The following is a 27818-nucleotide window of genomic DNA, read 5'->3' on the forward strand; positions in this document are numbered from 1 at the left end:
GGTTAGAGCGAACCTCACGGGCGATCTGGAGGGCGACTTCCCGGTTTAAAGCTGACCCTCTTGGTCCCCATTCGTCCACGCAGGTAGCCATAGGGTCGCTGCAGACGCGGAGAGCCCCGCTCCCGAGCCCCCAGTGGTGAGTGCGGAGTCCCGGTGAGAGGCCCCGAGCCTGCCCGCTTCGCTGCCGGATGGGGGCTCCGCGTCGGTTTCCGAGGAAACTCTGAGGCCGCCCTGCGTGTTGTACCCCCACCGGCGGGCGTGGGACACCCCCTGCCACGTGGTGTCCTGCCTCGGTCCCGAGGGAGCAGCCCCCCCCACCGCCTACGCTGTTTAAATTCCCGAGAGACGGACGCGGGCGCTGGAGAGGGACAGTGTGGCCGCACCCCGCCCGGCCTGTCTCGACCTGTACAGGCCAAACTGCTCCCCCCCACGGCCTGGTGACCTGCGGACCCCCTCCTGAGACCCCACCCCGTTTAATCGGAGGCCGGGCTCAGGAAGAGCACACTCTCCATGGGGCGGGGATTCGGGCGAGAACGCGGGGTCCCCAGGAGAGCTCCCGGCCCCGCGCTGTGTGGGAGCGGCGACAGCGAAGGGGCCCCGGGGACGCGCAGAGCGGGGCTGGGAGGGGTCAGGGGACGGAGAGAGACACGGGAGGGGAGGAGAGGTCAGTGAGGGGCCATGAAGAGACGGCCACGTGGGGGTGCGGGGGGGACAGACCGCGACGGGGAGAGTGAGTAACCGGGAAGAGGAGCGCGAGGGGGAGAAAGGGGAGAAACCCCGAGGAGAGGAGGGGGCACTGGAGAGAAGGGCGGTCAGGGTGGGGGCTGGTGAGGAGAAGTGGGGGAGGAAAATAATTTTTTTTTGTCCCAATGGATTTATCTCTTTTATTACACATCTCACATTTAATTCATTAAAAAAAAAAAAAAAACTCTGGTGATGAATCTTAGTCTGTAGAATATCTCCTTTCTTGTAGTGGTTAATGCCTTTTAAAATAAGCATTGGTGGTATCTCATAAGCACAGCTTATAATTGTATTTTTCTTCCTCCCTTAAGTGAAAAGCAGGGAGGCATGCACCCGCATTAGGATCCACCCTGTAGGCTCACTAGGGGTGCTCTGTCCATATAGGGTTGTTGCTCTTAAAGTCGATTTACTTTAGTGTGGAGCTATTCTAGCGCCTGAGGTGAGGCCATGGAGCCATCGTCAGTGTCTGGGGCCACCTTGCTCCAATAAAGATCTGGCTGCTGGAGAGGAAGAGAAAGATCTACTGAAGGGAGAGGGGGAGGGGTGGAGAAGCAGATGGTCACTTAGCCTGTGTACTAGTACCAGGAAATGAACCCAGGACTTCCACACACAGTGCCAACGCTCTACAGCTGAGCCCACTTGCCAAGGCCATTACCAAAACTTATTCTTTGCCAAATGTGATGCAGTTTCAACTTTTTAAATCTTTAATCCTAGAAGTCATTTCATTAAAATGATTCCATATCGTTTTCCTTTTAAATATATTGTGTCAAGTTTAAATTCGGAGCCTTGCATACTTCCTAGTGTCTATCATATGTTGAAAGAGCCATTGGTATTTAGGCTATTTCACTGTGCGCTTGGTAAGGATGTCTGATTTTAGCAGTCAGAGCCTTGTGTCTTGAGTTCATCAAAGGTTCAGCCACTTTTTCGTTTTTTCATTGTCTGTTGAATAAGTGACTTAAAGGGTGAAACTACCCTCATAGTATCCAAAAGTGTGAGGTGCTTTTTCTGATACCCATCAGCCAGAGCTGCTGAAAACAGCTCTGGAGGAGCAATGCAGGGACCACTGCAGACCTGCAGAACCACAACTTAGATTGAAGCCCTCATCCCCATGGGATCTGCATGCTCATTAAAGCTAAAGCATTACCTTCTGCGGTTTGAGTACATGGCTTGATTTTTTTTTTTTTTTTTTTTTTTTTTTTTATTCATTTTAGAGAGAGAGAGGAGAGAGAGAGGAGAGAGAGGAGAGAGAGACAGGGGGGAGGAGCTGGAAGCATCAACTCCCATATGTGCCTTGACCAGGCAAGCCCAGGGTTTTGAACCGGCGACCTCAGCATTTCCAGGTCGACGCTTTATCCACTGTGCCACCACAGGTCAGGCCACATGGCTTGATTTTTAAGGAAGGACATCACCTCCACCATCCTCCTAAAACTTGGGAGAGCTGCTCTGGATGGAGCAGCATTGTTTTGTTTAGTTTTTTATTCAATTTAGAGAGTAGCTAGGGAGAGAGAAGGAAGGGAGGAGCAGGAAGCATCAACTCATATGTGCCTTGATCAGGCAAACTCAAGGTTTTGAACCTGCAATCTCAGTGTTCCACGTCTACACTTTATCCACTGCGCCACCACAGGCCAGGTAGCATTGTTTTTATGAGCTGCTCCAGGTGATTGCAGGGTGAGCCCAGGAATTAGCTGGAAGGATCCTGGAAACATTTGCTTTCTGGGTGTTTTTTTTTTTTGTTAATACGAAAAATTTTAGTTTGAAGTAATGAAGAAATCCTGACCGGTGGTTTTGCAGTGGATAAAACGTCAGACTGGGATGCTAAGGACCCAGGTTAAAACCCTGAGGTCACTGGCTTGAGCACTGACTGGGTCGCTGGCTTTAGTGTGGGATCATAGACATGAAACCATGGTCACTGGCTTGAGCCTAGAGTTTGATGCCTTGAAGCCCAAGGTTGCTAGGTTGAGGCCAAGGGTGCTGGCTTGAGCAAGAGTCATTCGCTCTGCTTTAGTCCTCCCCTTCCTTATCATAGCACATATGAGAAAAGCAATAAATGAACAGCTACAGAGCCACAATAAAGACTTGATGCTTCTCATCTCTCTCCTATCTGTCTTCCTTATCTGTCCCTCTATGTCACATCAAAAAAATATGTCACAGAAGTAGAAGTGGGCACAGCAAACAGGTTTCAGAGGCAAAAGAGGAACTTTGGAATTTTAGGAGAGAGACAGGCAAAGGTGAGTGGGGAGGCGCAGACATGCTCCACAGAGGAGACTGTACCCGGGATGCATTAGTGAGAGTAGGGAGCAGGGAGAGTCAGGGGAGGGAAGACGGTGTTGTGTTGGGTTTGGATGTTCAGGAGAGCAGCGCCCGTTCTCATTACTGTGGGAATGTGTGGACGTCTGAGGGAGGACAGACAGGTGAAGACAGGAAAATAATACAGTGTGGTCTCCCTGCAGGAGCACTTGTGGCTGACTCCAGTGAGGAAGGACAGGAGAGTGTGGCCTTTTCAGCATTTCCAGGTCTTTCTGTCTGTGACTGAGGTGGAAGTGGATAGAGGGGCTGTGTGGACACCTGTGGTGACACATTCTCGAATGCAGACTTGACTCCTCAACTTATTGTTGCCTGAGAAAACAAGCAGGAGCTGGACCAGGACAGAATGGCTGCTTCTCAGGTAAGTGATGTGTCCTGGGCAGAGGCTGTGTTTGCTTTTCCTCCTAACTTAGGTGGATTTAGGACCCTCACCCTATAGGTCTCTACTTCTGATGTTCCTGCCTAGTGACGCTATTTCACTTACTTATTTTTTTTATTTCATTTATTTATTTTATATGGTATAAAGAAAGATGGAGGCAGAGAAAGAGGGGGGAGAAGCGGGGAGCATCAACTTGTAGTAGGGGCTTCCCCTATGTGCCTTGACTGGGGAAGCCCTGGGTTTCGAACCAGCAACCTCAGCATTCTAGGTTGACGATTTACTGACTGTGCCACCAGTCATGCTCTTTTTCTCTTTCTTTTTTTTTTTTAACTATTTTTATTTATTTATTCATTTTAGAGGAGAGAGAGAGAGAGAGAGAGAGAGAGAAGGGAGAGGAGCAAGAAGCATCAGCTCCCATATGTGCCTTGTCCAGGCAAGCCCAGGGTTTTGAACCGGCGACCTCAGTGTTCCAGGTCGACGTTTGATCCACTGCGCCACCACAGGTCAGGCTCTTTTTTTCTTTTTGTTTGTATTTTTTCCGAAGTTGGAAACGGGGAGGCAGTCAGACAGACTCCCGCATACGCTTGACCGGGATCCACCCGGCATGCCCACCAGGGGGCAATGCTCTGCCGCAATCAGAGCCATTCTGGCACCTGAGGCAGAGGCCACAGAGCCGTCCTCAGCGCCTGGGCAAACTTGGCTCCAGTGAAGCCTTGGGTGCAGGAGGGGAAGAGAGAGACAGAGATGAAGGAGAGGGGGAGGGGTAGAGAAGCAGATGGGTGCCTCTCCTGTGTGCCCTGGCCGGGAATCGAATCCGGGACTCCCGCATGCCAGGCCGACGCTCCACCACTGAACCAACTGGCCAGGGTCTCTTTCTTTTTTTCTTAATGTTTATTTTATTGATTTCAGAGAGTCATGGAGAGAACTAGAGAGAGGCAATAACATGGATCTGTTTCTGTATGTACCCTGGACAGGGATCAAACCAGCAACCTCTGCACTTCAAGACCATGCTCTAACCTACTGAGTTATCCAGCCAGGGCCCAGGCTCTTTTAATTGAGAGGGTCAGCAGCTTATATACTTCCCTCCTTTGTCCCAGAGCCTTCTGTGCCGTCTCTCCATCCAGGCTCCTGAAGTCATGAATAATTCCCACCATGAACTAACTACTTTACATAACTATTATTTATAAAATTTAATTTAACAGGGTGACATTGATCAACAAGTGTATATAGGTTTCAAGTAAACACCTCCACAGCATTTGATCTATTGATTATGTTGTATTGCCATCACCTGAAGTCATGAATAATTCCCACCATGAACTACTTTACATAACTATTATTTACAAAATTTAATTTAACAGGGTGACATTGATCAACAAGTGTACATAGGTTTCAAGTAAACACCTCCACAGCATTTGAACTATTGATTATGTTGTATTGCTATCACCTGAAGTCAAATCATTTTCTGTCACCTTATATTTGTCCTTCCTCTTTATACCCTTCCCCACACCCCTCCCCTTATTCTTCTCCCCCTCCTCCCCTCCTCCTGGTAACCACATTTATCTGTCTGTGTCCATGAGTCTCAGTTTTACATCCCACCTATCTGTGGAAACAGTTCTTAGCTTCCACTGATATACTTACTGCACTCTGGATAATGTTCTCAGGGTCCATCCATGTTGTCATAAGTGACACTATCTCATCATTTCTTATGGCTGAGTAGTAATCCATTGTATATATGTACTACATCATCTTTATCCTATCCTCTATTGAAGGACACTTTGGTTGTTTCCATGTCTTGGCCACTGTGACTTACATGGTGATGGTGGACATGGAGCTGCATGTGTCTTTAAGAATGTTTTTGAGTTTTTGGTGTAGATACTCAGTAGAGAGATGGCCTGGTCTTGGTAGTTCTATTCTTAATGTTTTGAAGCCCCTCCATACTTTCTTCCACAATGGCTGTATGAGTTTCCATTCCTATCAGAGGTGAATGAAGGTTCTTTTTTCTCTACATCCTCTCCAATACTTGTTACTACCTGTCTTGTTGATAGTAGTGAATCTAATAGGTGTGAGGTGGTATGTCATTAGTTTTTTGTTTTCTTAAACATTCTTTTTTTTCCCTCTTTTTCTTTCAGATTTTTATTTATTCATTTTATAGAGGAGAAAGAGAGAAGGTTGGAAGAGTAGGAAGCATCAACTCCCATATGTGCCTTGACCAGGCAATCTAGAATTTTGAACCAGTGACCTCACGGTTCCAGGTGGAAGCTTTATGCACTGAGCTGCCATAGGTCAAGCTGTCATTGTAGTTTTTTTTTGTTTTAAATATTAAGTAGGAACCAGTTTTATTTATTTATATTTATTGATTTTTAGAGGGGGGGGGAGAGAGAGAGAGAGAGAGGAGGAGGAGCACGAAGCATCAACTCCCCCATATGTGCCTTGACCGGGCAAGCCCAAGGTTTCGAACCGGCAACCTCAGCGTTCCAGGTCAACGCTTTATCCCACTGCGTCACCACAGGTCAGGCTGTCATTGTAGTTTTGATGTGCATTTCTCAACTAGCTAGTGAAGATGAGGATCTTTTCATATATCTGTTGGCAATTTGTATGTCTTTTTAGGAGGAATGTATGTTCAGGTCCTCTCCCTATTTTTAAATTGAATTGTTTGCTTTTTTGTTACTGAGCTTTGTGAGGTCTTTATTTATTTTGGCTATTAATGCCTAATAGGAGCTGTTGTTTTAAAGCAGGGGTCTCAAACTCGCGGCCCGCGGGTCGCATGCGGCCTGCCCACCAATTTTGTGCGGCCCGCAGACTAATCAAACCTCGTGGATTAGTCTGCGGGCCAGTCTGCGGGCCGCGAGTTTGAGACCCCTGTTTTAAAGTATCATCTCCCATTTAATTTGTTGCCTATTTGTTGTCAGTTTCTTCTGCTGTGTAGAAGCTTTTTAGTTTGATACAGTCTTACTCATTTATTTTTCCCTTTACTTCCCTTGCCATTGGGGTCAAAATCATAAATTGCTCTGTATGGCCAAGGTCTGTGACTTTAGTACCTATGTTTTGTTCTATGTAATTTACTGTTTCAGCTCTTATATTTAGTTTTTTGATTTATGTCCAATTACTTTATGTGCAGGGGGATAAAAATGTTTCATTTTATTGCATGTGGCTTTTTAGTATTCCCAGCACCATTTATTGAAAAGGCTTTCTTTTCTTCATTGTGTATTTTTGGCTCCTTTAATGAAGATGATTTTTACATATATATATGTGGTTTTCTTTCTGGGCTCACGATTCTTTGCCATTTGTCTGTGAGTATATTTTTCTACCCGTACTATCTGTTTTGATTATCATGGCTCAGTAGTATAATTGAAGTCAAATACTGTAATACCTCTGGCTTCATTCTTTTTTTTTTCTCAAAATTGCTTTTATTATTCCAGTTTATTTTAAGGATACATTCAAACTTGGTGATTTTTTTTTGTTTCATTTTTCAAAAAAAATATATATATCTTGGGGATATTAATTAGGATTGCATTAAATTTGTATATTCCTTTGAGTAATATGACCATTTTAACTATGTTGACCCTTCCCATCCATGATCATGGAATTTCTTTAAAAAATCCTTTGTAGTTTTCTATATATAGAAACTTTACTTCATTTATTAAGTTTATTCCAAGGTATAATATTTTATGTTGCAATTGTAAGGGGGATTTTTTTTTAGTTCCTTTTCTGGAGTTTCATTGTTGCCATATATGAAAGCAATAAACTTTTCTATGTTGGTTTTTTATCCTGCGACTTTACTGCATTGGTTTATAGTTTCTAATTTACTTGGTGCCGTTTTTGGGGTTTTTCTTCTTTCTATCTATTTTCTTCAGTGAGAGGAGGGGAGGCAGAGACCGACTCCCGTATGCCCCTGACCAGGATGCAACCGGCAAGCCCACCAGGGGGCGATGCTCTGCCCATCTGGGGTCCTTGCTTCGTTGCAACTGGAGCCATTTCTTCGCACCTGAGGCAGAGACCATAGAGCCATCCTGAGTGCCTAGTGCCAACTCGCTCCAATTGAGCCATGGCGGCACAAGGCGAAAAGGGGCGAGTGAGAGGGCATAGAGTGGAGGAGCAGATGGGTGCATCTCCTGTGTGCCCTGACAGAATTGAACCTGGGACTTCTATATGCTGGATGAATGCTTTACCACTGAGCCAGCTGGCCAGGGTGTTGGATGTCATATCATCTGGAATAATGATATTGTTTCTTCTTCTTTCCCATATGAATGCCTTTTATTTCTTTCTCTTCCCTGATCTAAAATTTCCCTGATCTAAAATTTCCCTGATCTAAAACTCCTGAGTTGAACAGGAGTGGAGAGACTGGGCACCATTGTGTTGTTGCTTATTTTAGTGGAAAAGCTTTCAGTTTTTCTCCATTTAGTATGATATTAGCTGATGGTTTGTCATATATGGCATTTATTACGTTGAGATACTTTTTTTCCCAGAAATCCCAGCAGTCATATGAAATGACCGCTGTTCTAGATATTATAAATTGTAATTAAAATGATTTGTGCAAAGGTGTCTGCTAATTCAAACTGAATTACCCAGGGCAGGTGGCGAGGACGCCCCTTTCCTTATTGCCCCACGGGGTTTCCCCCTTTTACTTGCTTAATTGCTTAAAGTAGAGTGCAATGAAGGAAACCACTGGTGGTACATTTCTTAAGAGCCACCTGCTAGCTCAATAAATAAAGGTGATTTTAAATAATAAAATGTTAATTTACATGTCAAAGATCTCTTTGTACACAACATTTCTTGTGTAGATCTTTCCATTATTTTTAAGCTCGCCTTGCAGAGGACCATCAATTATTTTTAATTTTACGTCTGTCCTTTCACGAACTCTTGAACAGGCAACATACAGTTGACCTTGTCCAAATGCAGGCTCAGGTAAGAAAAATGCCAACATGCTTAAGCGTTTGGCCCTGAGACTTATTGATGGTCATAGCAAAGGCAAGTTTTACAGGAAATTGTCTACGTCTCAATTGAAATGGCAACCCTGTTTGAGATGGAGCCAAATCAATTCTTGGAATGACATGTATTTTACCTTTAGAGGAGCCAAAGACTTAGCTATTATGACATTATTTTTCAATTGGAGAACCTCTAGTCTTGTACCATTGCAAAGATCCCTTCTGGTGTTAAGATTTCTTAACAGCATAATAATTGCTCCAATCTTTAACCTCAATTTGTAAGGTGGCATGCCAGAAGGCGGGACTATTTGAATGCCGTGGCAACTTCACCCCATTGGCTAGTACAGTTACGCAAACAACCAATAAGCTATTGGCGACAAACAGACACTTAAGCTGCATATAATAAAGATGTTGTATCTTACTGAATGGCATTTCTGCATCTATTGATAGGATCATATGATTTTTCTTTGTTTTGTTGATATGGTGTGTTATGTAAAAGACTTAAGTATATTAAACCATCTTTGTGCTTCTGGAATAAATCCCCTTCATCAAGACGTATTATTTTTTTAATGTGTTATTGTATTCGAGTTACTAGTATTTTGTTTAGGATTTTTATATCAGTATTCATTAGAGATATTGGTCTGTTGTTTTCTCTTTATTTTTGTACTGTCCTTGCCGAGTTTTGGTAACATGATATTGTTGATCACATAAAATGTGTTAAGGAGTAATGCTGCTGCTTCTGTTCTTTGGAAGAATTTGAGATTCATAGGAACCAAATCTTTGAATGTTTGGTAGAATTCGCTAGTGTAGTCATCTGGTCCTGGACTTTTATTTCTAGAAAGAATATTTTTTTGGGCAGGTGATGAAGACAGAAAGAGTGACAGATAGGGACTGACACTCAGGAAGTGAGAGAGAGAAGAAGCATCAGTTCTTTGTTGTGGCTCCTTAGTTGTTCATTGATTGCTTTTGTCATATGTACATAGAGCAGGGGGCTAGAGCAGGAGCGAATGACCCTAGGGCTCAAGCCAGTTACCGTGGATCATGTCTAGCAACCAGCATGAGCCAGTAACCCCATGCTCAAGCTCCTCAGCTCCTGTTCAAATTGGATGAGGTCACACTCAAGCCAGTGACCTCAGGGATTCAAACCTGGGTCCTCTGCATTCCAGTTCAAACTTTATCCAGTGTGACACCCTTGTCAGGTTTTTGGGAGGCTTTTATAGTTCTTTCTATTTCCTCCCTGCTTATGGGTCTATTTAGGTTTTCCACTTTTTTGTCGCTCAATTTGGAAAGATTGTATAGTTGTAGGAATTCATCTAGGTTGTTAAATTTGGTGGCAAAAAATCTTTCATAGTATTGTAGTATGATCTTTTTTTTATGTATGACTTCTATGGTAATTTCTCATCTTTTGTTTCAGCGCTTTCTTTTTTTAACTTTGTGAATCTAACCAGTGGTTTGTCAGTTTTACTGATTTTTTATAAAATCAGCTATTTGTTCCATTTATTTTTTCTATACATTTTCTGTTTTATATTTCTTTTTGTTCTGCTTTAATTAATACTAATTTACTTTTCCACTGACTTTGTGTTTTGTTCTTCTAGTTACTTAAGGTGTGATGCTAGGTTGTCTACTTCAGATCTTTTTTTTTTACTTCAGATCTTTTATGTTTCTTTATATAAGAGTGTAAAACCTAAAAAAAAAAAGACTGTAATGATGTGAACTATTTTGTTACTAATATTTTATTATTTTTATGTGACAGAGACATAGAGAGCAATAGATAGGGACAGACAGACAGAAATGGAGAGAGATGAGAAGCATCAATCATCAGTTTTTTGTTGCGAGAACTTAGTTGTTCATTGATTGCTTTCTCATATGTGCCTTGACCGCTGGCCTTCAGCAGACCGAGTCAGCGACCTTGGGTCCAAGCTGGTGAGCTTTTGCTCAAACTAGATAAGCCCGCACTCAAGCTGGCGACTTCCGGGTCTCGAACCTGGGTCTTCTGCATCCCAGTTCAATGCTCTATCCACTGTGCCACCGCCTGGTCAGGCTCTTTATTAATTTTCTATTTGTATGATCTATCAAAAGGCATCAATGATGTGTTGAGATCTCCATGCATGTCTGTGTTTTTGTCTGCTTCTATTTTAAGATTAGTTAGTAGATTTCTTACATATTCTGGTGCTTTCTGATTCAGTGCACATAAAGAATTGTTGTCTTCTTGATACAATGTCCCCTGTATCATTATGAAACTTCCATCTGTGTCTACGGTTACCTTTGTTGTCTTAGAAGTCAGAATTGTCAGAAATGAGTATGGATACAACTGTTTTTTGTTTGTTTGTTTTTTAAGTATTTCTCTTAGGTGATAAGAAGGCATAAAGTCAGACTCTAGCATGCACATGGCCAGCACTCACCTGGCAAATCCACCAGGGGATGATGCTTTGCTCATCTGGGGCCATTGCTCCATTGTAACTGGAGCCACTTTAGCACCTGATGCGAGGCCATGAAGCTATCCTCAGTGCCAAAGCCAACTTGATCAAGTGGAGCTTTGGCTGCCAGAGGGAGAGAGAGAGAGAGAGAGAGAGAGTGAGAGAGAAGGGAGTGGGGTAGGGGTTGAGAAGCAGATGGTCACTATTCCTATGTGTGGGCCTGTTTGGGTTGAGGTAACTCAGCCTTGTGTTTGCTTCTTAGATTTGAGGCTCTAACTCTTTTCATAGGCTTGGGAAGTTCTTATTTATTATTTGTTTGAATAGGCTCTCCATCTCATTTTCTCTCTCTTCTAATGATATAACCATTATTCTGATACTGCTTTTTTTTTTTTTTTTTTGGTTAGAGACAGAGAGAGAGATAGATAGGGACAGATAGACAGCAAGGGAGAGAGATGAGAAGTATAAGTTCTTTGTTGCAGCTCCTTTGTTGTTCATTGATTGCTTTCTCATATGTGCCTTGATTGGAGCTACAACAGAGTAAGTGACCACTTCCTCCAGCCAGTGAATTTTGGGCTTAAGCCAGTGACTGTAGGATCATGTCTACGATCCCATCAATGCTCAAGCCAGCAAACCCACATTCAAGCAAGCGACCATGGTGTTAGAAACCTGAGTCCTCTGTGGCCCAGTCCAACTCTTAATCCACAGTGCCACTGCCTGGTCACACCTTATATAGGTCTTTCTGATGGAGGCCGTCAGTTCTTGTGGTGCTCCCTCTTTTTTTTTTTTTTTATTCGTGAGTGTCTTCTCTCTGTAGCATCTCTAGTTGCCTGTTTTTGGTGTTACTAATTCTCTTTTTTGTCTGCCCTGTTTTATTAGCTAAACTTGTTACCTCATTTTTTACTTCATGTATTGAGTTCTTCATCTCTGTTTGGTTCTTTTATAAAGCTTAAATCTCCTTTGTGAAGTACTCTTTATATTCAGTAATTAGTTTTTCAGCTCAATAAATAGCCTATCAGTGTTTTCTTGCAATTTATTGAGAGGTTGTAATAACTTCAGTTTTAAATTCTTTGTCCTTTATGTCCAAGATTTTCATGTAGTTGAGATTTCTTTATGGAGATGTTTTATTATCTATCTGAATTACATCTCTTTCTTGTGTATCCACGGTATTTGACTTCTTGTACATTGGTGGCATTTCTGAGCAGTATTGTTAAGAACTCTAACGAGAAACAACTAAAAAATTAAAACAGGAAAAGTCATGAAAAATATAAACATTTTATACATAATGATAAGTAAAATGAAAAAGTACAGAAAAGGATGAAAAACATAAAGGAAAAAATCAAAAACAATATTAAAAAAATTAAGATAATAAAATTTAAATCAGAAATGAAAAGAAAAAAGAAAAAAAAATGAAAGTAAAGAAAATAAGGAAAAGAAATAAAAGGAAAAATTATTTTGAGGATTGTAAGGTTACTATATTTCCAGTACGTGCTGCTGACCTTTAAGTTTTGGCTCTGAGATTCTTGGGAAGATCTTCCCTGAGACCTCTCTGTTAATGATGCAGGCAGGGCCACAGTCATTGTGAGTGTGGCATGTAGTGAGGGTTTTACAGCTTCCGCTATATAGCTTTTCGGTTTTGTGGCTTAAGGTTTTAGCAGTAAAGATTTGGTCTCTGGGTGCTCCTCTCCACAACTGAAGAACCAGGGGACCTGATGTGGAATAGCTCTATTTCTCAGGGGAGAGAGTGGCTCTGGAGAGCTAGCTGTGGGGTCTGCCACTCTTCCTACCTGCAAGGTGAGCAAGTTGGTATCTGCGAGGCTGGGGTCCTGCACTTTGTCTTGGTGCAGAGAGTGGACTTCAGGCAGACACAGGAAGTGTGGCCGGGACTCTGAGCTCAGCCCATCCCCTATCCCCTTCCTTAGTTCAGCACCTTCTCATCTGCCTCTCAGCCTCTCTGTCTCTCTTGTCTGAAGGAGGCTCAAGCATTGCCAACTTCACTCTCCATTTCACAGTAAACAAGACCCAGGCAGCACTGCCCTTCCTCTTTCCCACAGAGCAGCAAAAAAAAAAAAAAAAAGAAGGAAAGAAAGAAAGAAAGAAAGAGAGAGAGAGAGAGAGAGAGAGAGAAAGAAAGAAAGAAAGAAAGAAAGAAAGAAAGACCTGGTCAGGCCAGTTTCTCTCCTCTTCAGAGCTGACAGTGAATGTGTTTTATCTTCCACAGCCCTTTCAACCCACCTCACCTCAGTCCATTTGGTGTAAGGATCTTTCAGGTGGCCTATAAGCCCAGCTGGGGTTACTGCACTGTGTTGTAGTTGTTCAATTTGTTGAAATTTCAAAGGGAGAGATGGGGTATTTCTCATGCCACCATAACTCTCTAATAACTTTCAAATACTAGAAATATCCACTTTGTGACATCAAACTGGGAGGGCAACTGTGTCCAACATCCTTATGAGGATGGGTCAGAAACTCGGGCATCAATAAGGGAAAGTAGGCTTTACGTTCTTGTGGTTGCAGCGTCACCTCTGTGGGACAGGATTAAGGAAATGCACCTTCTACTGGTCAGAATAACTAGAAGTTCTGACAGAGAAGAGCAGCTGGAAGAGACTTGCTCACTAGATTGCTGGAAAAGTCTTGCTATTTTAAGGGAGTGTTAAGGAACAGAACGTGAAGGGTACATGTTGATGACCATTTGCAAAAATTATTGTTTTTATGATCATTTTCAGATAAATTCTTTTTCACATTGTGTGCCTACAGTGTCACAGCAGAGCTCTTTACTAATGTGCATAAAAGTTTTCAAAGAAATTAGAGACAAAAAAATCAATTGCTTTAAATTTTTTTTATTATTGTGGATGTACTTCTTGCAACTGTGTTTATTAAAATGAGTATCACCTGGCCTGGTGGTGGCTCAGTGGATAGATGATTGGACTAAGACACAGAGAACCCAGATTCAAAACGATGAGGTTACCAGCTTGAACATGGGGTCATAGACATGACTCCATGGTATCTTGCTTAAATTACAAAGTTCTCTGGTTTGAATCCCAAGGTTGCTGGATTGCCCCAATGAGTAAGCAAGGGGGTCACCTGCTCTGCTCTAATTCCCCCCCACCCTCATCAATGCACATAATAGAAAGCAGTCAAGGAACAACTAAGGAGATGCAACTAACAACTGATGTTTCTCATTTTTCTCTTTTCCTGATGGTCCCTCTCTCTGTCTCAAAAATACTAAAACAAAATGAGTATCATTCAAAAGTGATTCATGATACTATAGAATCACAATATCTCATTTTATTTTACTTTATTTTTAAGATTTTTATTAATTCATTTTAGAAAGGAGAGAAAGAGCAAGACAATACGTAGGGAGAGAGAAGGGGTAGCAGCAGAAAGCATAAAATCCAATATGTACCTTGATTAGGGAAGCCTAGGGTTTTGAACCGGCAACCTCAGTTTTCTAGGTTGATGCTTTTTTCACTGCACCACCACAGGTCTGAGTTTATCACCTTCAAATTGTACATAATTCTGTTATGTCGGTGTGCATAACATGTTAACATTATTTGAGCTATTTTTTCTTCTTGCTAAAGAAATTTTTGTTATTATCAGTTATAGAAACTTCTATAGATGTTTATGAGGTTTCTTATGAGTATTGGCCAGTGTCTGTACATTTTTTTGAAAAATTATAGACTATGTTTGAAGTAAAACTCAAGGTCTTTTCTTCACTGTATGTTTGTTTCACAAAGCAGTCTCTCAGCAAGGGAAGAAATACCTTGTTCTAAGATTACATATAGTAAATTTGTGGTTGCTGTGTATCCTGTTCTTTGAGAACAAGAAATTCCATTAAAATTTTAGCTCAAAGTCATGTATACATTTTCCTCCATGTTTTCTTTCTCTGTGTGCTATTCAGGAGTGTGGCACATGGACTTGAGACATTGGTGTCACTGGTAAAAAGAGAGCTTGGTAGAGGTGGAAACACAGGCCCCAGCCCAGAACTCCTGAGTGAGAATCAGCATTTTTAGAAAATGGCAGTTCACTGTTGTCCACGTCAAAATTGTGGAAGTACTTAGAGTTCCAACTCATTGTGACTTTTCCACCTGAGAAATACACACAACTGATCATGAGCGATACAAATAGAGCAGTGACAGATCCACATGCCTGTGTTGATACATTTATTCTATTGATAAATTTTACAGAGAGAGAGAGGAAAAAGCCATGAAACTAGCTGTTTCACTTATTTATTAATTAATTGTTTGATTTCTTGTATGAGCCTTGGCCAGGAATCAAACCTCCCACATTGGTATATCAGAAGAATGCTCTATCCATCTGACCTACCATGTCACGGTGATGCCTTAATTTTAAAATTCATCTCTTTGGATATTCAGCTTTGTGTAGTGGATTTATTGACATGTGTAATCCTCCTTACTCAGTGTTAGAAAATAAATTAGAGAATATTGTGGTGTGAAAGATGAAGAAAACAAAAGACGACAAAATATTTTTTGAGAAAGTATTGCTGCCTACCCAGCAGGTTCAGTAGATTAGGCACTGGCCTGAGACACTGAGGACCCAGATTCAAAGCCCTGAGGTCACTGACTTAACCCTGTGGTACCTGGCTTGAATGTGGGGTTATAGACAGTACCCCATGGATGCTGTCATGAGTCCAAAGGTAGCTGGCTTGAGCAACGGGTCACTGGCTCAGATAGAGGCACCTGGTCAGAGTACGTATCAGAAAGCAGTGAATGAACAAGTAAAAGTCCCAAAGCTTGAGTTCGTGCTTCTCATCTCTCTTAATCGAGTTTGTGTGATCCTCTTTCACTTACACCCACTCAGAGAAAATATATATTGCTGTGTGAAAAAGATCTTACTCAATCATTTTCTCTTAGGACAAAACCACTTCTAACCCTGTTTTCATATTGGATGGCATTATGAACTCAGACTGAACCTCTCTTAATGTGTCTTTTCTTCCAGAAACTATTGACCTTCAGGGATGTAACCTTCAGGGATGTGGCTGTAGATTTCTCTCAGGAGGAGTGGGAATGCCTGGTCCCAGCTCAGCGGAAACTGTACGTGGATGTGATGTTGGAGAACTACAGGAACCTGGTCTCCCTGGGTGAGGATGACTTCCTTCCTGAGTTTATTCTCTACCTGCAGCTTTTTGTTTTCTTCATTAGGGGGAACATCACATGGGAGCATCATCCTTGCAGGTAGACTTTAGAGTTGTGCTGTGGTATAGAAACAGAAGCTTCATAATGCACACTGATTTGAACTCAGTATATGAAAACTTACATGTGTCTAGAATGAGAATGATTAAGGTGTTTCCAGAAAACAGTATTTTGGTAAGTTATTTTGTAGAACATTGTAATCTTGTACCATGTCTTCTCACCTCAGCACAAAATGAATTAGAAATTGGAGCTGTGAAGGAAAATGACAGTATCCTTCCACCCAGGTAGGTGGGATGAGGAAGCAGATGAGGCAGGGAAGAGATCTAAAGAACACGGAAGAAGCCAGTGTGGTTTGGGAAGCTGCTGCAGTGGAAAGACCTGTGAGAAGCCCAGGTGTATTCTGGTTGCTGTCAGAGAGGGACAGCTCGTCTCCAACACATCCCACATTTCGACATCCTCTAGGACTCTGCTTTGCTCTAATGACCTCCATCGTCACATTAGCAGTGGGATCCAAGTCTTCCTCTTGGACTGAGAGCTGCCATGATGACTCCTTTTCCATAGATTTGGGCATCATGGAAAACATGGACATGTACCTAAAGAATTACATGATAAACTGTGTTTTCTCATTTAAAGTGTTTTGTTCTGTTTTATTTTATTTTGTGACAGAAACATAGAAAGGGACATACAGACGGAAAGGGAGAGAGATAAAAAGCATCAGTTCTTTGTTGCAGCACTTTACTTGTTCATTGATTGCTTTTTTTATGCGCCTTAATGGGGGGTTTACAGTAGAGGGAGTGATCCCTTGCTCAAGCCAGCAACCATGGGGTCATGTCTATGATCTTTTTTGCTCAAGCCAGCAATCCTGTACTGAAGCTTGTGAGCCCTCTGTTCAAGCCAGCAACCTTGGGGTTTTGAACATGGGTCCTTTCTGTCCCCACTTTAGGTCTATCCACTACGCCACTGCCTGATCAGCCCAGATTTATCATTTCTAATCCTGTGCACCTTTCCCACAGGACCCTACAAAGTGTAGACTCAGTGATTTCATCACAACACAAAGTATCTCCCCACAGTGTGAAGATCTAATTCTGTTTTAATTCAAACTGTTCTTCTGCTTAGTATGAATTATTATTACAGAATTCTGGTCTGGGCCCTGGCACTTTGTCTCAGTAAGAGATTGTCAGCTTGGCATATAGATGTCCTGGGTCAATTCTACTCAGGGTATACAGGGGAAGTGACCATCAGCTTCTCCACTCTATGCCCTTCTCTCTCTTCATCTCTCTCTCTTTCTCTCTTTCTCTCTCCTGAAGCTGTGTCTTGTTTGGTTCCACTGTATTATCCCTGGGTGCTGAGGACGGCTCTGTGGTGTCTCCACCTCCAGCACTAAAAATAGCTCAGTTGTGACTGTGGCCCCAGATGGATAAAACAACAGCCCCAGATGGGGTTTCATGTGCATCACATCAAGGTGCATGCACGAGTCTATCTATCTTTCCTTCTTTATCTTGAAAAAAGAAGAAAAAAATGTTTCCAGTCTGTAATTTTTAATTGTCCCCATTAGAGTAATTTTATGCCTTTATGTACCTCATGGAGTCCTTCAATAGTTACTGCCATAGGCAACATTAGAGTGTTGCCCAGCAGGTAAGAAAGTGTCCACTGCTATCTGTTTTCATCATCACTGTCATTCTGCAGTTCTCTTACACAGCTGAGAGCTACTCAGGACTATGTCTTTTGTGTTTTCACTTTTTTATTAGATCTTTGTCATATTTGTGCTTTGGGATTCACAAGTGCTGATACATCATGCTGGAATGTTCTCCTTTGGTAAGAAGTGGGATACAGCATTATTAGGCACTTCATATTTAGAAAGCGGCTTTGTTCTTTAATTCAAGTTTATTTCAGGCCAAAGCAATGATGAGGTTTTCATTTGCTTTTTCAGCATGTTTCTTTATGGTGTGCTTAATCTGAAATGTTTACAGATTAGATTAGTCTGTCCACATCTCACAACCTAGTAATGCTTTCTTTATTTGGAAATGAAGGTTATTTTTTTAGCTGTATTATAGTATACAGATAATTTAAGAGTAGCTGAAATACAGGAAACCAGAAAAAATTTGTCATGTCATTTAAATATCTTTATTTCAATTCCACTTGATAGTTATTTTTGAATGATTTAAATGCTTTGTCTAAGAAATTGTTCTGCTATATAATGTCATGATGCAAACATTTTGCTGTTTAAGTGTATACTCAGTTATAAATTGTAGTTAATAGGATTTTTTTTATTTCTTATTTTTTAATTTTTTTATTTATTCATTTTAGAGAGGAGAGGGAGAGACAGAGAGAGAGAGAGAAAGAGAGAGAGAGAAAGGAGAGAGAGAGAGAAGGGGGAAGGATCTGGAAGCATCAACTCCCATATGTGCCTTGACCAGGCAAGCCCAGGGTTTTGAACCGGCGACCTCAGCATTTCCAGGTCGACGCTTTATCCACTGCGCCACCACAGGTCAGGCTATAATAGGATTTTTGATCACTGAAACTTTTATATAATTTTCAAAATTCTGAAGGTTAATTTTCTGTTCTTGGTTTGCATTTTCTTTTTTATTCAGTATTATTTTGAACTAGTTTCAGATGTACAGGATACTGGTTAGACCTTAATATACTTTATAAAATCTGAAAGTGTCCCCCATGATGTTTCCAGGATCCCGCATAGTTAATACAGTATTATTTACTAAAATCCCCATGCTGCACTTTACATCCCATGACCATTGTAACTACCAATATGTTCTTCTTAAATGTTTCAATTTTTTGTCCAAGTCTTCCAACTCCCCTGCCTTCTGGCAGCCATCATGCTGTTCACTGTACCTGTGAGTCTCTTTCTGGTTGTTTATCCATTTATATTGTTCTTTAGATTACAAATATAACTGACATCATATGGTTCATGTGTTTCTCTGCCATCTTATTGCACTTAGCACAATACCTTCTGTGTGTCCATGCTTCTGCAAATGCTATGGTTTCATTCTTTTTTATTGTCATTTTATTTTTTAACATTTATATCTACATTCTAGATATTTTTTCTTTATTTTATAATGACCCTGATTATTTTTTCTTCATTTTAAGATTACCCCATTTTTTTACTGAGAGTGAGAGAGCAAGAGAGAGAGAAGAAAAGCATCAACTCATAGTTCAGTCATTTTAGTTAGTTATTCAGTAACAACTACTTTTTTTTTTTAAAGTCCACCTCAGATGGTTGTTATGACAATTTATTTATTTATTTATTATTTTTTTACAGAGACAGAGAGAGGGATAGATAGGGACAGACAGACAGGAACAGAGAGAGATGAGAAACATCAATTATCAGTTTTTCATCACGGCACCTTAGTTGTTAATTGATTGTCTTCTCATATGTGCCTTCACCGCGGGCCTTCAGCAGACCAAGTGACCCCCTGCTCCAGCCAGTGACCTTGGGTCCAAGCTGGTGAGACTTGCTCAAACCAGATGAGCCCGTGCTCAAGCTGGCAACCTCAGGGTCTCGAACCTGGGTCTTCCACATCCCAGTTCGATGCTCTATCCACTGCACCACCGCCTGGTCAGGCAGTTACTACTTCTTATATGAGTCTTGACTTGGGGACTTCAACTGAGGCAATGACGCCTTGCTCAAGCTGGCCACCTAGATATTATGTTTTCTTTTTCTGCCTTTTTTTTTTTTTGAGAGAGAGAGAGAGAGAGAGAGAGAGAGAGAGAAAGGGACAGTCAGAAAGAGAGTGGGAAGAAAAGCATCAGCTCATAGTTCGGGCATGTTAGCTGTTCATTGATTGCTTTCTTATATGTGCCTTGACGCGGAGCTCCACCTGAGCCACTGATTCCTTGTTTAAGCCAGTGACCTTGGGCTTTATGCCAGTGACCATGGGATCATATCTATGTCAGTGACCTGCTGGGCATAGGTACTCATAAGCCAGTGACCCCGCTGTTAAACTGGTGTGCCCACAGTTTAGCCAGCGACCTTGGGATTTTGGAACTGGTTCCTCAACATCTCAGCCGACAATCAATTTATTGTGCCACCACCTGGTCAGGCCCGATGTCCTTGCTTTTAATCTTTGGAGTCTGCACACAAGGCAAATGAGGGCATGCTCTGGCCAGAGAGCTGAGGGATGGATTGAGACCTGGTACCTCAGCATCCCAGGTTGACACTATCCACCACAGCACCACTGGTCATTGCTCTTTCTGTTTTTGATTATGTTTTCAGTAATGCAGTCTCTGTGTGCTTGAACAATTACTCACTTTTTAAAAAAAAATAGCCTTTACAGTGCATTCCCCATGTACTACCATTCTCTTGGCACCGTGTCATGCAAAACAGAAACGGTTTTTCAAGAAGCAGCAAAGGATCCAGTTCACTGAACATACAGTACTGCCAATTTTTCTGTTTCTTAAGAAGAAACTGGTAATTGGGAATGTTCTTACCATATCGCACTTGTGTGCTTGGGTGTTTCAGCAGATATTGTTAGTAATCGCATTAGTTTTTATTCTTCTATGTTTTGACTTTTTTTATTGTTACCTTTCTTGGTCTTGCCTTGAACTCTTAACCTGCCTTTGGCATACTTAAAATGTAATTTTGTCAATATTACTGGTATACTTCCTTACTATGTGTCATAACTGTTATGTTTTGTATCTTTCAGTTATGCCATCTGAAGACAACCAGACCTTGTTTCAGAATCCAGGAATAAATAATTTCTTCTCTAAAACAATACTGGTAAGATATGGAAGATGTGGTTTTGATACTGTAAACTTAATGAAAGCCTCTGGAATTTAGGAAGAATGGTGAGAAGAAAGGATATTAATATGGACAGAACTAACCTGCTGCAATTGTTTTTTGTTGTTATTTATATACAGTGGTACCTTGACACACGAGTTTAATTTGTTTCATGGCCATGCCTGTCACTCAGTTTGCTCATGTAACAAATTAAAATTCCCCATTTAAATTAATGGGAATGGCAATTAATTTTTTCTGGCCCCTAAAAACCACATGAATTTTATGTTTTACATACATGCTTTTAAATAAGAAAATGTACTTTATAAATAACATATATATATATATATATACATATGTATACACACAATAAGAAAGAATATGAAGAAATAAACTGGTTTATGAAGTATATTTACCTTCACGGTCAGGTGAATATGCTGGCGGAGGGGAAAGGGGCTGGAGGAGGGCATTTTCACTTTGTGTGCTATCACTTAACATAACTTACTCTCTACACACTTTGTGCTACATTTAACTGCAAAATTTAAGTTATACACTATATATGATATATGTTTATTGCTAAACTTAATTGCTTTTTTTTTTTTTGTATTTTTCTGAAGCTGGAAACAGGGAGAGACAGTCAGACAGACTCCCGCATGCACCCTACCGGGATCCACCCGGCACGCCCACAAGGGGGCTACGCTCTGCCCACCAGGGGTGATGCTCTGCCCCTCCGGGGCGTTGCTCTGTTGAGACCAGAGCCACTCTAGCGCCTGGGGCAGAGGCCAAGGAGCCATCCCCAGTGCCCGGGCCATCTTTGCTCCAATGGAGCCTCGCTGCGGGAGGGGAAGAGAGAGACAGAGAGGAAGGAGAGGGGGAGGGGTGGAGAAGCAGAGGGGCACTTCTCCTGTGTGCCCTGGCCGGGAATCGAAACCGGGACTTCTGCACACCAGGACGACGCTCTACCACTGAGCCAACCGGCCAGGGCCTTAATTGCTATTTTTTTACTTTGCTAAACCATCATCTTCTTCACTGACTTTTGGCTTTTTTGCCCCACTTGTCTCGCTTTCACTTAAAGGCCGTTTCAACAAAAACCTTTCCATGAAAGTTTGTTTTTTCCTTTCTTTTAGAATGTTCAGCAGGCCATGTAGTGGAGGGTGACGGAAGCTCATGATTCAAATATCCGCTTGTGACTTAAAACAAAAAATCTCACGAATGACTGCTCTGCTCTCAAATTGCTTGCAATTTAACAAGTTCATGTGTCAGGGTACCACTGAATTTAGAGAGAGTTATGGGGAGAGAGAAGAGAGGAGACAGTGACAGTCAGAGACATTGATCTTTTCCAGTATGTACCCTGACCAGGGATTGAGCCTGCGACCTTTGCATACTGGGATGACAGTGAAACCAATGGAGGGTATTAGCCATGGTGGGACCATTATTATTATTAATTGTTTAAGTGTTTATTCCTCTCTGGTCTGTTAACCACTCAGTTGATTAGAGCGTTGTCTTGAAACAACAATATTGTGGATTTAGTTGGTGGTAAGGGCACACGGGATAAGCAGTCAATGAATGGACAACAGGGTGGAGCAATAAATGAATGCTTCCCTTCTTGCTCCTCTCTCTTCCTGCCTCTCTCTGTCTCTCTGAACATAAAAAGAAGTTGATTCCCACCTGGATACATCAGTTGGTTGTAGAACTGAACTGCAGCATGGATTGCTGGTTTGATTCCCTGGTCAAGGTTCAATCGAGCAAATCAATGTTTTGTCTCTCTCTCCCTGCCTTTCTGAAAAAAGAAAAAGAAAACTTATTGCATTGATTTTATCAAAAGAGAGTAGGGAAAAAGGTGGAGAGAGACAAACATTTATCTGCTCCTGTATGTACCCTTGCTGGGAATCAAACCAGCAACTTCTGTGCTTCAGGATGACGCTCCAGCTAACTGAGCTTTCTGGAGGGACAGGACTATTATTTGTAGTTAATTCTTTGTTTTCTAAATAGGTAAAATATATTACATATTTCTGAAACTTCCTTTTTAAGTCAGCTACATTGCCAGTCACCTAGTTTCTTAATATGCAAATTATCTCTGGCTGGTTTTCTCCGTGGTAGAATGGCCAAGAGTGTGGGTATCCCAGGTTTGATTCTGAGTCAGGGCCTACAGGAAGAGCAACCATCTGCTTCCTTACCTGTCCCCCTCATTCTTCTCTCTCTCTCTAGCTTTGAGTCCCACAGCCATAGCCGGATTGGTCGAGTGAGCTGCCGTCAGGCACTGAGGATGGCTCTGTGGTCTCTTCTCCAGGCACCAAAAAAATGGCTCCATTGCTGAGCAATAAAGCTACGTCCCCACATGGGCAGAATATTGCCCCTTGGCTAGCTTGCTCACTAAGATCAAAAGCTATTCTTATAATATTGCATATTTTTAAACAGGAAATCTGGAAAAGTTAGGAAACTTTGCTACCTTTGGAGTGCATAATCACTGGGTATGTTTTTCAAATTTTTTTTATTTCAATAACTATAATATTTATTAAATTTGGAGCAATGCTTGTATAGCCAACCTGGTTTAATAGGCATCACAGAGTACTTATTTGGGAATAAGTGTATATGATAAATAAAATTATACTTTTCACTAAAACCATATCTATCTCTGATGATTACCAGAGTATACAAAAAGGGGACAGAAGTTATCAATGCAATGAACATTGGAAAAACTTTAAAAAAGAACCTATTCATAATCAAAATGAGAAAACTGTTTCCCAAGTACTGTTATGAACATGGAAAAGTATTTGACCAGATATCACATTCTTATATTCATCAGGTGACTCATGTTGTGGAGATAACAAATGAACAAAGTAAATGTGTCACATCTTTTAAACAATCTTCAGAACATACTGAAGAAGAGAATATTCATACTGAAGAGGAAGCTTACACTTATAATTTATGTACCAGCGCTTTCAGTGAAATATTCAATCTAAATATACTTAAGAAAGCCCATAATGGAGAAAAACATTATAAACATGAAAAATCTGGTAAGACATTTAATTGTCATTCATGCCTTAACTTACAAGAGAGAAATATTTACACCAAAGGGAGACCTTACAAATGCAGACAGTGTGGCAAAGACCTTAGCCAATCCTCAACTCTTTTTAACCATCAGAAAATTCGTACTGGAGAGAGGTCTCATAAATATTTAGAAAGTGGCAAAACCTTTATCCGGAAATCAAAGGTTAATGTACGTCAAAGAATTCGCATTGGAAAGAAACCATACAAATGCAGACAATGTGGCAAAGCCTTTAGCTGTTCCTCAACTCGTACTAAACATCAAAGACTTCACACAGGAGAGAAACCATACAAATGCAGAAAATGTGGCAAGGCATTTACTCAATCCTTAGGTCTTAATATACATCAAGGAACTCACACAAGAGATAAACCATGCAAATGCAGACAATGTGGCAAAGCCTTTAGCTGTTCCTCTGCTCTTAGTACACATCAAAGAACTCACACAGGAGAGAAACCATACAAATGTAGAGAATGTGGCAAAGCATTTCGTCATTCCTCAACTCTTAATTATCATCAGAAAATTCATACTGGAGAGAGGTCTTATAAATGTTTAGAATGTGGAAAAACCTTTATCCATAAATCAAAGCTTACTTTACATCAAAGAATTCATAAAGGAGAGAGACCATACAATTGCATGCAATGTGGCAAAGCCTTTAACCGTTCCTCATCTCTTACTAGACATCAAAGAACTCACACAGGGGAAAAACCATATAAATGTAGAGAATGTGGCAAAGCCTTTACTGGTTCCTCATCACTTACTGTACATCAAAGAACGCACACAGGAGAGAAACCATACAAATGTAGAGAATGTGGCAAAGCCTTTAATGATTCCTCCACTCTTACTGTACATCAAAGAACGCACACAGGAGAGAAACCATACAAATGTAGGGAATGTGGCAAAGCCTTTAGTAGCTCCTCAAGTCTTACTTACCATCAGAAAATTCATACTGGAGAGATGTCTCATAAATGATTATATTGTAGCAAAAGCTTTGTCCTGAACTCACACCTTACTGTACATCAAAGTATTCACACAGAAGACAAACTAAACAAATGTAGGCAATCTGGCAAAGCCTTCAGAAGTTCATCAAGTCTTACTAAGCATCAAAGAGTTCACACTGGAGAGAAGCCCTATCAATGCCCAGAATGTTGCACAGCCTTTACTTGCTCCTCACACCTTACTTGACATCAGAGGACTCATACTGGAGAGAAGCCTTACAAACAAAGAAAATGTGGCAAAGCCGTTGGCCGGTCCTGAAACGTCACTCATCATCAGAAACTTCATACTGGACAGAAATCTTATATTTGTAAGGAGTGTATTAAGGTTTTTGCTTGTCGGGAATCTTAGTAAACATTCAAGAATTCATTATCAAGAGAAGCCTTACAAATATGGAGGTTGTGGCAAAAACTGAAATGACTGTTTTCACATTTCAAAACAAGAGAATACATACCAGAGAGGCACCTTGCAAATGTAAAGTATGTGGCAAAGCCTTTTATCTGCACTGCAAACTTGTTGAACGTTGCAGAATTCATGATGGAGAGAAACAGTAAAACTGTTAGTAATTTTGCAAAATATTTAACCTTTGTTAAAACCTCTTTGTGCATCAGAGAATTAAGCCTTAAAATGCAATCTGTGTTCCAAAGTCTGTCCTGATTTATATCTTACTCAACATCTAAGACTGGATAGAAGAGTAACACATATAGAACATGGGAATGCTTTACACGGTATGCAAGCCTTACTTGCTACTTCTGTGAGCGTTAGAATTTCTCCCACCTCAAGGCTGTTACCATATTTCACCCATAGTTATGTTCTTTGTGTAACTTACCAAATAGGTGATCTTCATGGTTTATTTTTAACAACTTAAAATTAACTTCAGAACACTGAGGAGTCTGCAGATGGATCCTACTAAAGGCTTGTGCTGTGGGTCCTGCTTCTCTCTTCCAGCATTGTCCCGTGGCCTCCACGGGTAGACTCAGGCAGGCTGTGCTGTTCCTCCAGGGCTTGTGAGTCATCCATGTGTCTGTTTTATCTGCCTTGTCTCTTCTGTGACTGCTGCTCACCCTCCAGTATCACAGTGCTCTGCTTCACAAATTCTAGTAATTGAAAAGAATCCACTCTAGTATAATTAGGAAGTTCTTTTTAACTATGGAGCCTATGTGTATTATTTTATATATCTTTTTTTATTTGAATCAATATAAACAAATTTCCATGGTTTGATACACAAAAATGCATTATGTACATTAGTAACCTGAAGATGTAATGTCAGAGTGACAGGACTGAGAAAAAAATGTGTGTGCATGTCTTCATAAGGGTAGGGAAATAATGCATCAACATAAGTGATTCAACAAAGCCAATAAAGTTACTTGCCATGCAGAAATTTCACAAATTTGTAATGTGAATGATTTTCTGTACATTGCATTTCTGTACACTTAACTTTTCCTCCAAAGTCATGATTCTTGGTTATAGAAACTCACTATGCAGTTATCTTTTAATAAAAAACCTAGTTATTTCTTTTTTTTATGGTCATGGAATGTCACTTATGTGACCTGCTTAGAGATTTTAAGAATGGCTTTTGGACTGTAGTGGCATCTCTATGGGATGCCAAATGGGAAATACACATTATTTCACAGAGATCACATGAAGTTTCATCTTGTTTAGTGTATTTCATTTTTCCTTTATTAGTGTATTTCATTTTTCCTTTAGAAAATAACAGCGTTATATCAAGGTTTTAAAATTCTTGGCCCCAGCTTTTTGCCTCAGTCGTAGAATGTCATCCCGGCATCTGAATATCCCAGGTTTGATTACCAGTCGGGACAGAAAGGAGAAGCACCCATCTGCTTCTCCACCCTTTGCATCTTGTTCCTTTTTCTCACTCTCTCTTCCTGCAGCCATGGCTCAATTAGAGTGAGTTGGCCCTGGGTGCCGAGGCTGACTCCCTGGCCTCTGATTCAGGTGGTAAAAAATGGCTCCAATGGCAAGGGCCCCCTTCGGGCAGAACACCACCTAGTGGGCTTGTCAGTTGCATTCTAGTTGGGACACCTGCTGGAGTCTGTCTCTGCCTCCACTCCTCTCACTAAATGAAAGGTTTGTCACATTTTGTTAGTGATGTCATCAAAGTCAGTTCCCTGGGCCCTGGCTGGTTGGCTCAGTGGTAGAGCGTCGGCCTGGCATGCAGAAGTCCCGGGTTCGATTCCTGGCCAGGGCACACAGGAGAAGCGCCCATCTTTCTCCACCCCTCCCCCTCTCCTTCCTCTCTGTCTCTCTCTTCCCCTCCTGCAGCCAAGGCTCCATTGGAGCAAAGATGCCCCGGGCGCTGGGGATGGCTCTGTAGCCTCTGCCTCAGGCTCTGGAGTGGCTCTGGTCGCAACATAGTGACCTCCCCCCATGGGCAAAGCGTTGCCCCCTGGTGGGTGTGCCGGGTGGATCCCGGTTGGGCACATGCAGGAGTCTGTCTGTCTCTCCCCGTTTCCAGCTTCAGAAAAATACAAAAAAAAAAAAAAAAGTGAGTTCCCTGTCTCTGCCAAAGTGTTTATCTGAATACTAGGTGATGTCCTGTCACTGTTTTCTTCTGACATTTCATGAAGTGCACATACACAGGACAGTGCTGTCACTGTAAAAGGTGCTTTGTAATAAAGTAGCCTGAATCTCAGTAGCTGTGAGGCTGTTGGACCAGGTGGGAGATGACAAACACCCAGGATGCCAAGTTGATGTGAGTGCTGTATGTAGAGAGAGGACACCTGTTTCTATGCTGCACAACTGGCTTAACTTGGGAAAAGGAAGTGTTATCCCTTCCTGGATACCGTGGTTGGTTAAAGCATCGTCCCAAAGTGCACATTTTGCAGGTCTGATGTCTGGTCAGGGCACATGCAGTAACAGATTAATGTGCCTGACGGTCTCCCTCACTAAAATAAATAAAAAATAATTTTAAAAAATTAAAAATTTATGTGTTGTTTAGCACAATTAAGGTGCTATCAGAATACAGTATTTATTAGAACATTGTAATATTGTACCATATCTTTTTACCTGCACACAAAATATTGGAAATTGGAGAATCTATATCAAAACTCATGTTCCCTTTTTAAATAAGCATGTCATGCTTTCTGGAGCAAATGTAGCAGCACTGGAATGTA

The 27818-nt window shown here is 41.4% G+C and overlaps 2 protein-coding genes and 1 pseudogene across 6 annotated transcripts in view; 2 read left to right on the plus strand and 1 right to left on the minus strand.

Moving 5' to 3' along the window:
- LOC136399353 (zinc finger protein 420-like) lies at window positions 1-27193 on the plus strand. Of its 2 annotated transcripts, XM_066374436.1 has the most exons (5): window positions 1-136; window positions 3192-3406; window positions 15720-15861; window positions 20572-20645; window positions 23449-27193. In XM_066374436.1, the coding sequence occupies exons 2-5, from the start codon at window positions 3392-3394 to the stop codon at window positions 24658-24660; spliced, it is 1443 nt and encodes a 480-aa protein (XP_066230533.1). In that variant the 5' UTR covers window positions 1-136; window positions 3192-3391; the 3' UTR covers window positions 24661-27193. The 2 variants fall into 2 exon arrangements, 1 of the variants encoding a protein (XP_066230533.1); XR_010750141.1 differs by lacking the exons at window positions 15720-15861; window positions 20572-20645; window positions 23449-27193 and adding exons at window positions 3784-3927; window positions 4334-6406.
- LOC136399334 (zinc finger protein 91-like) overlaps window positions 1-27818 on the plus strand; it is a 944498-nt gene that overhangs the window by 425944 nt on the left and 490736 nt on the right. The gene's annotated exons all lie outside the window — the stretch shown is intronic.
- Window positions 1-27818, minus strand: part of LOC136399322 (zinc finger protein 91-like) — a 388962-nt pseudogene that overhangs the window by 223010 nt on the left and 138134 nt on the right.

The sequence above is a fragment of the Saccopteryx leptura genome, chromosome 3 (genome assembly GCF_036850995.1).
Source record: "Saccopteryx leptura isolate mSacLep1 chromosome 3, mSacLep1_pri_phased_curated, whole genome shotgun sequence".
In the NCBI taxonomy this organism is placed as follows: domain Eukaryota; kingdom Metazoa; phylum Chordata; class Mammalia; order Chiroptera; family Emballonuridae; genus Saccopteryx; species Saccopteryx leptura.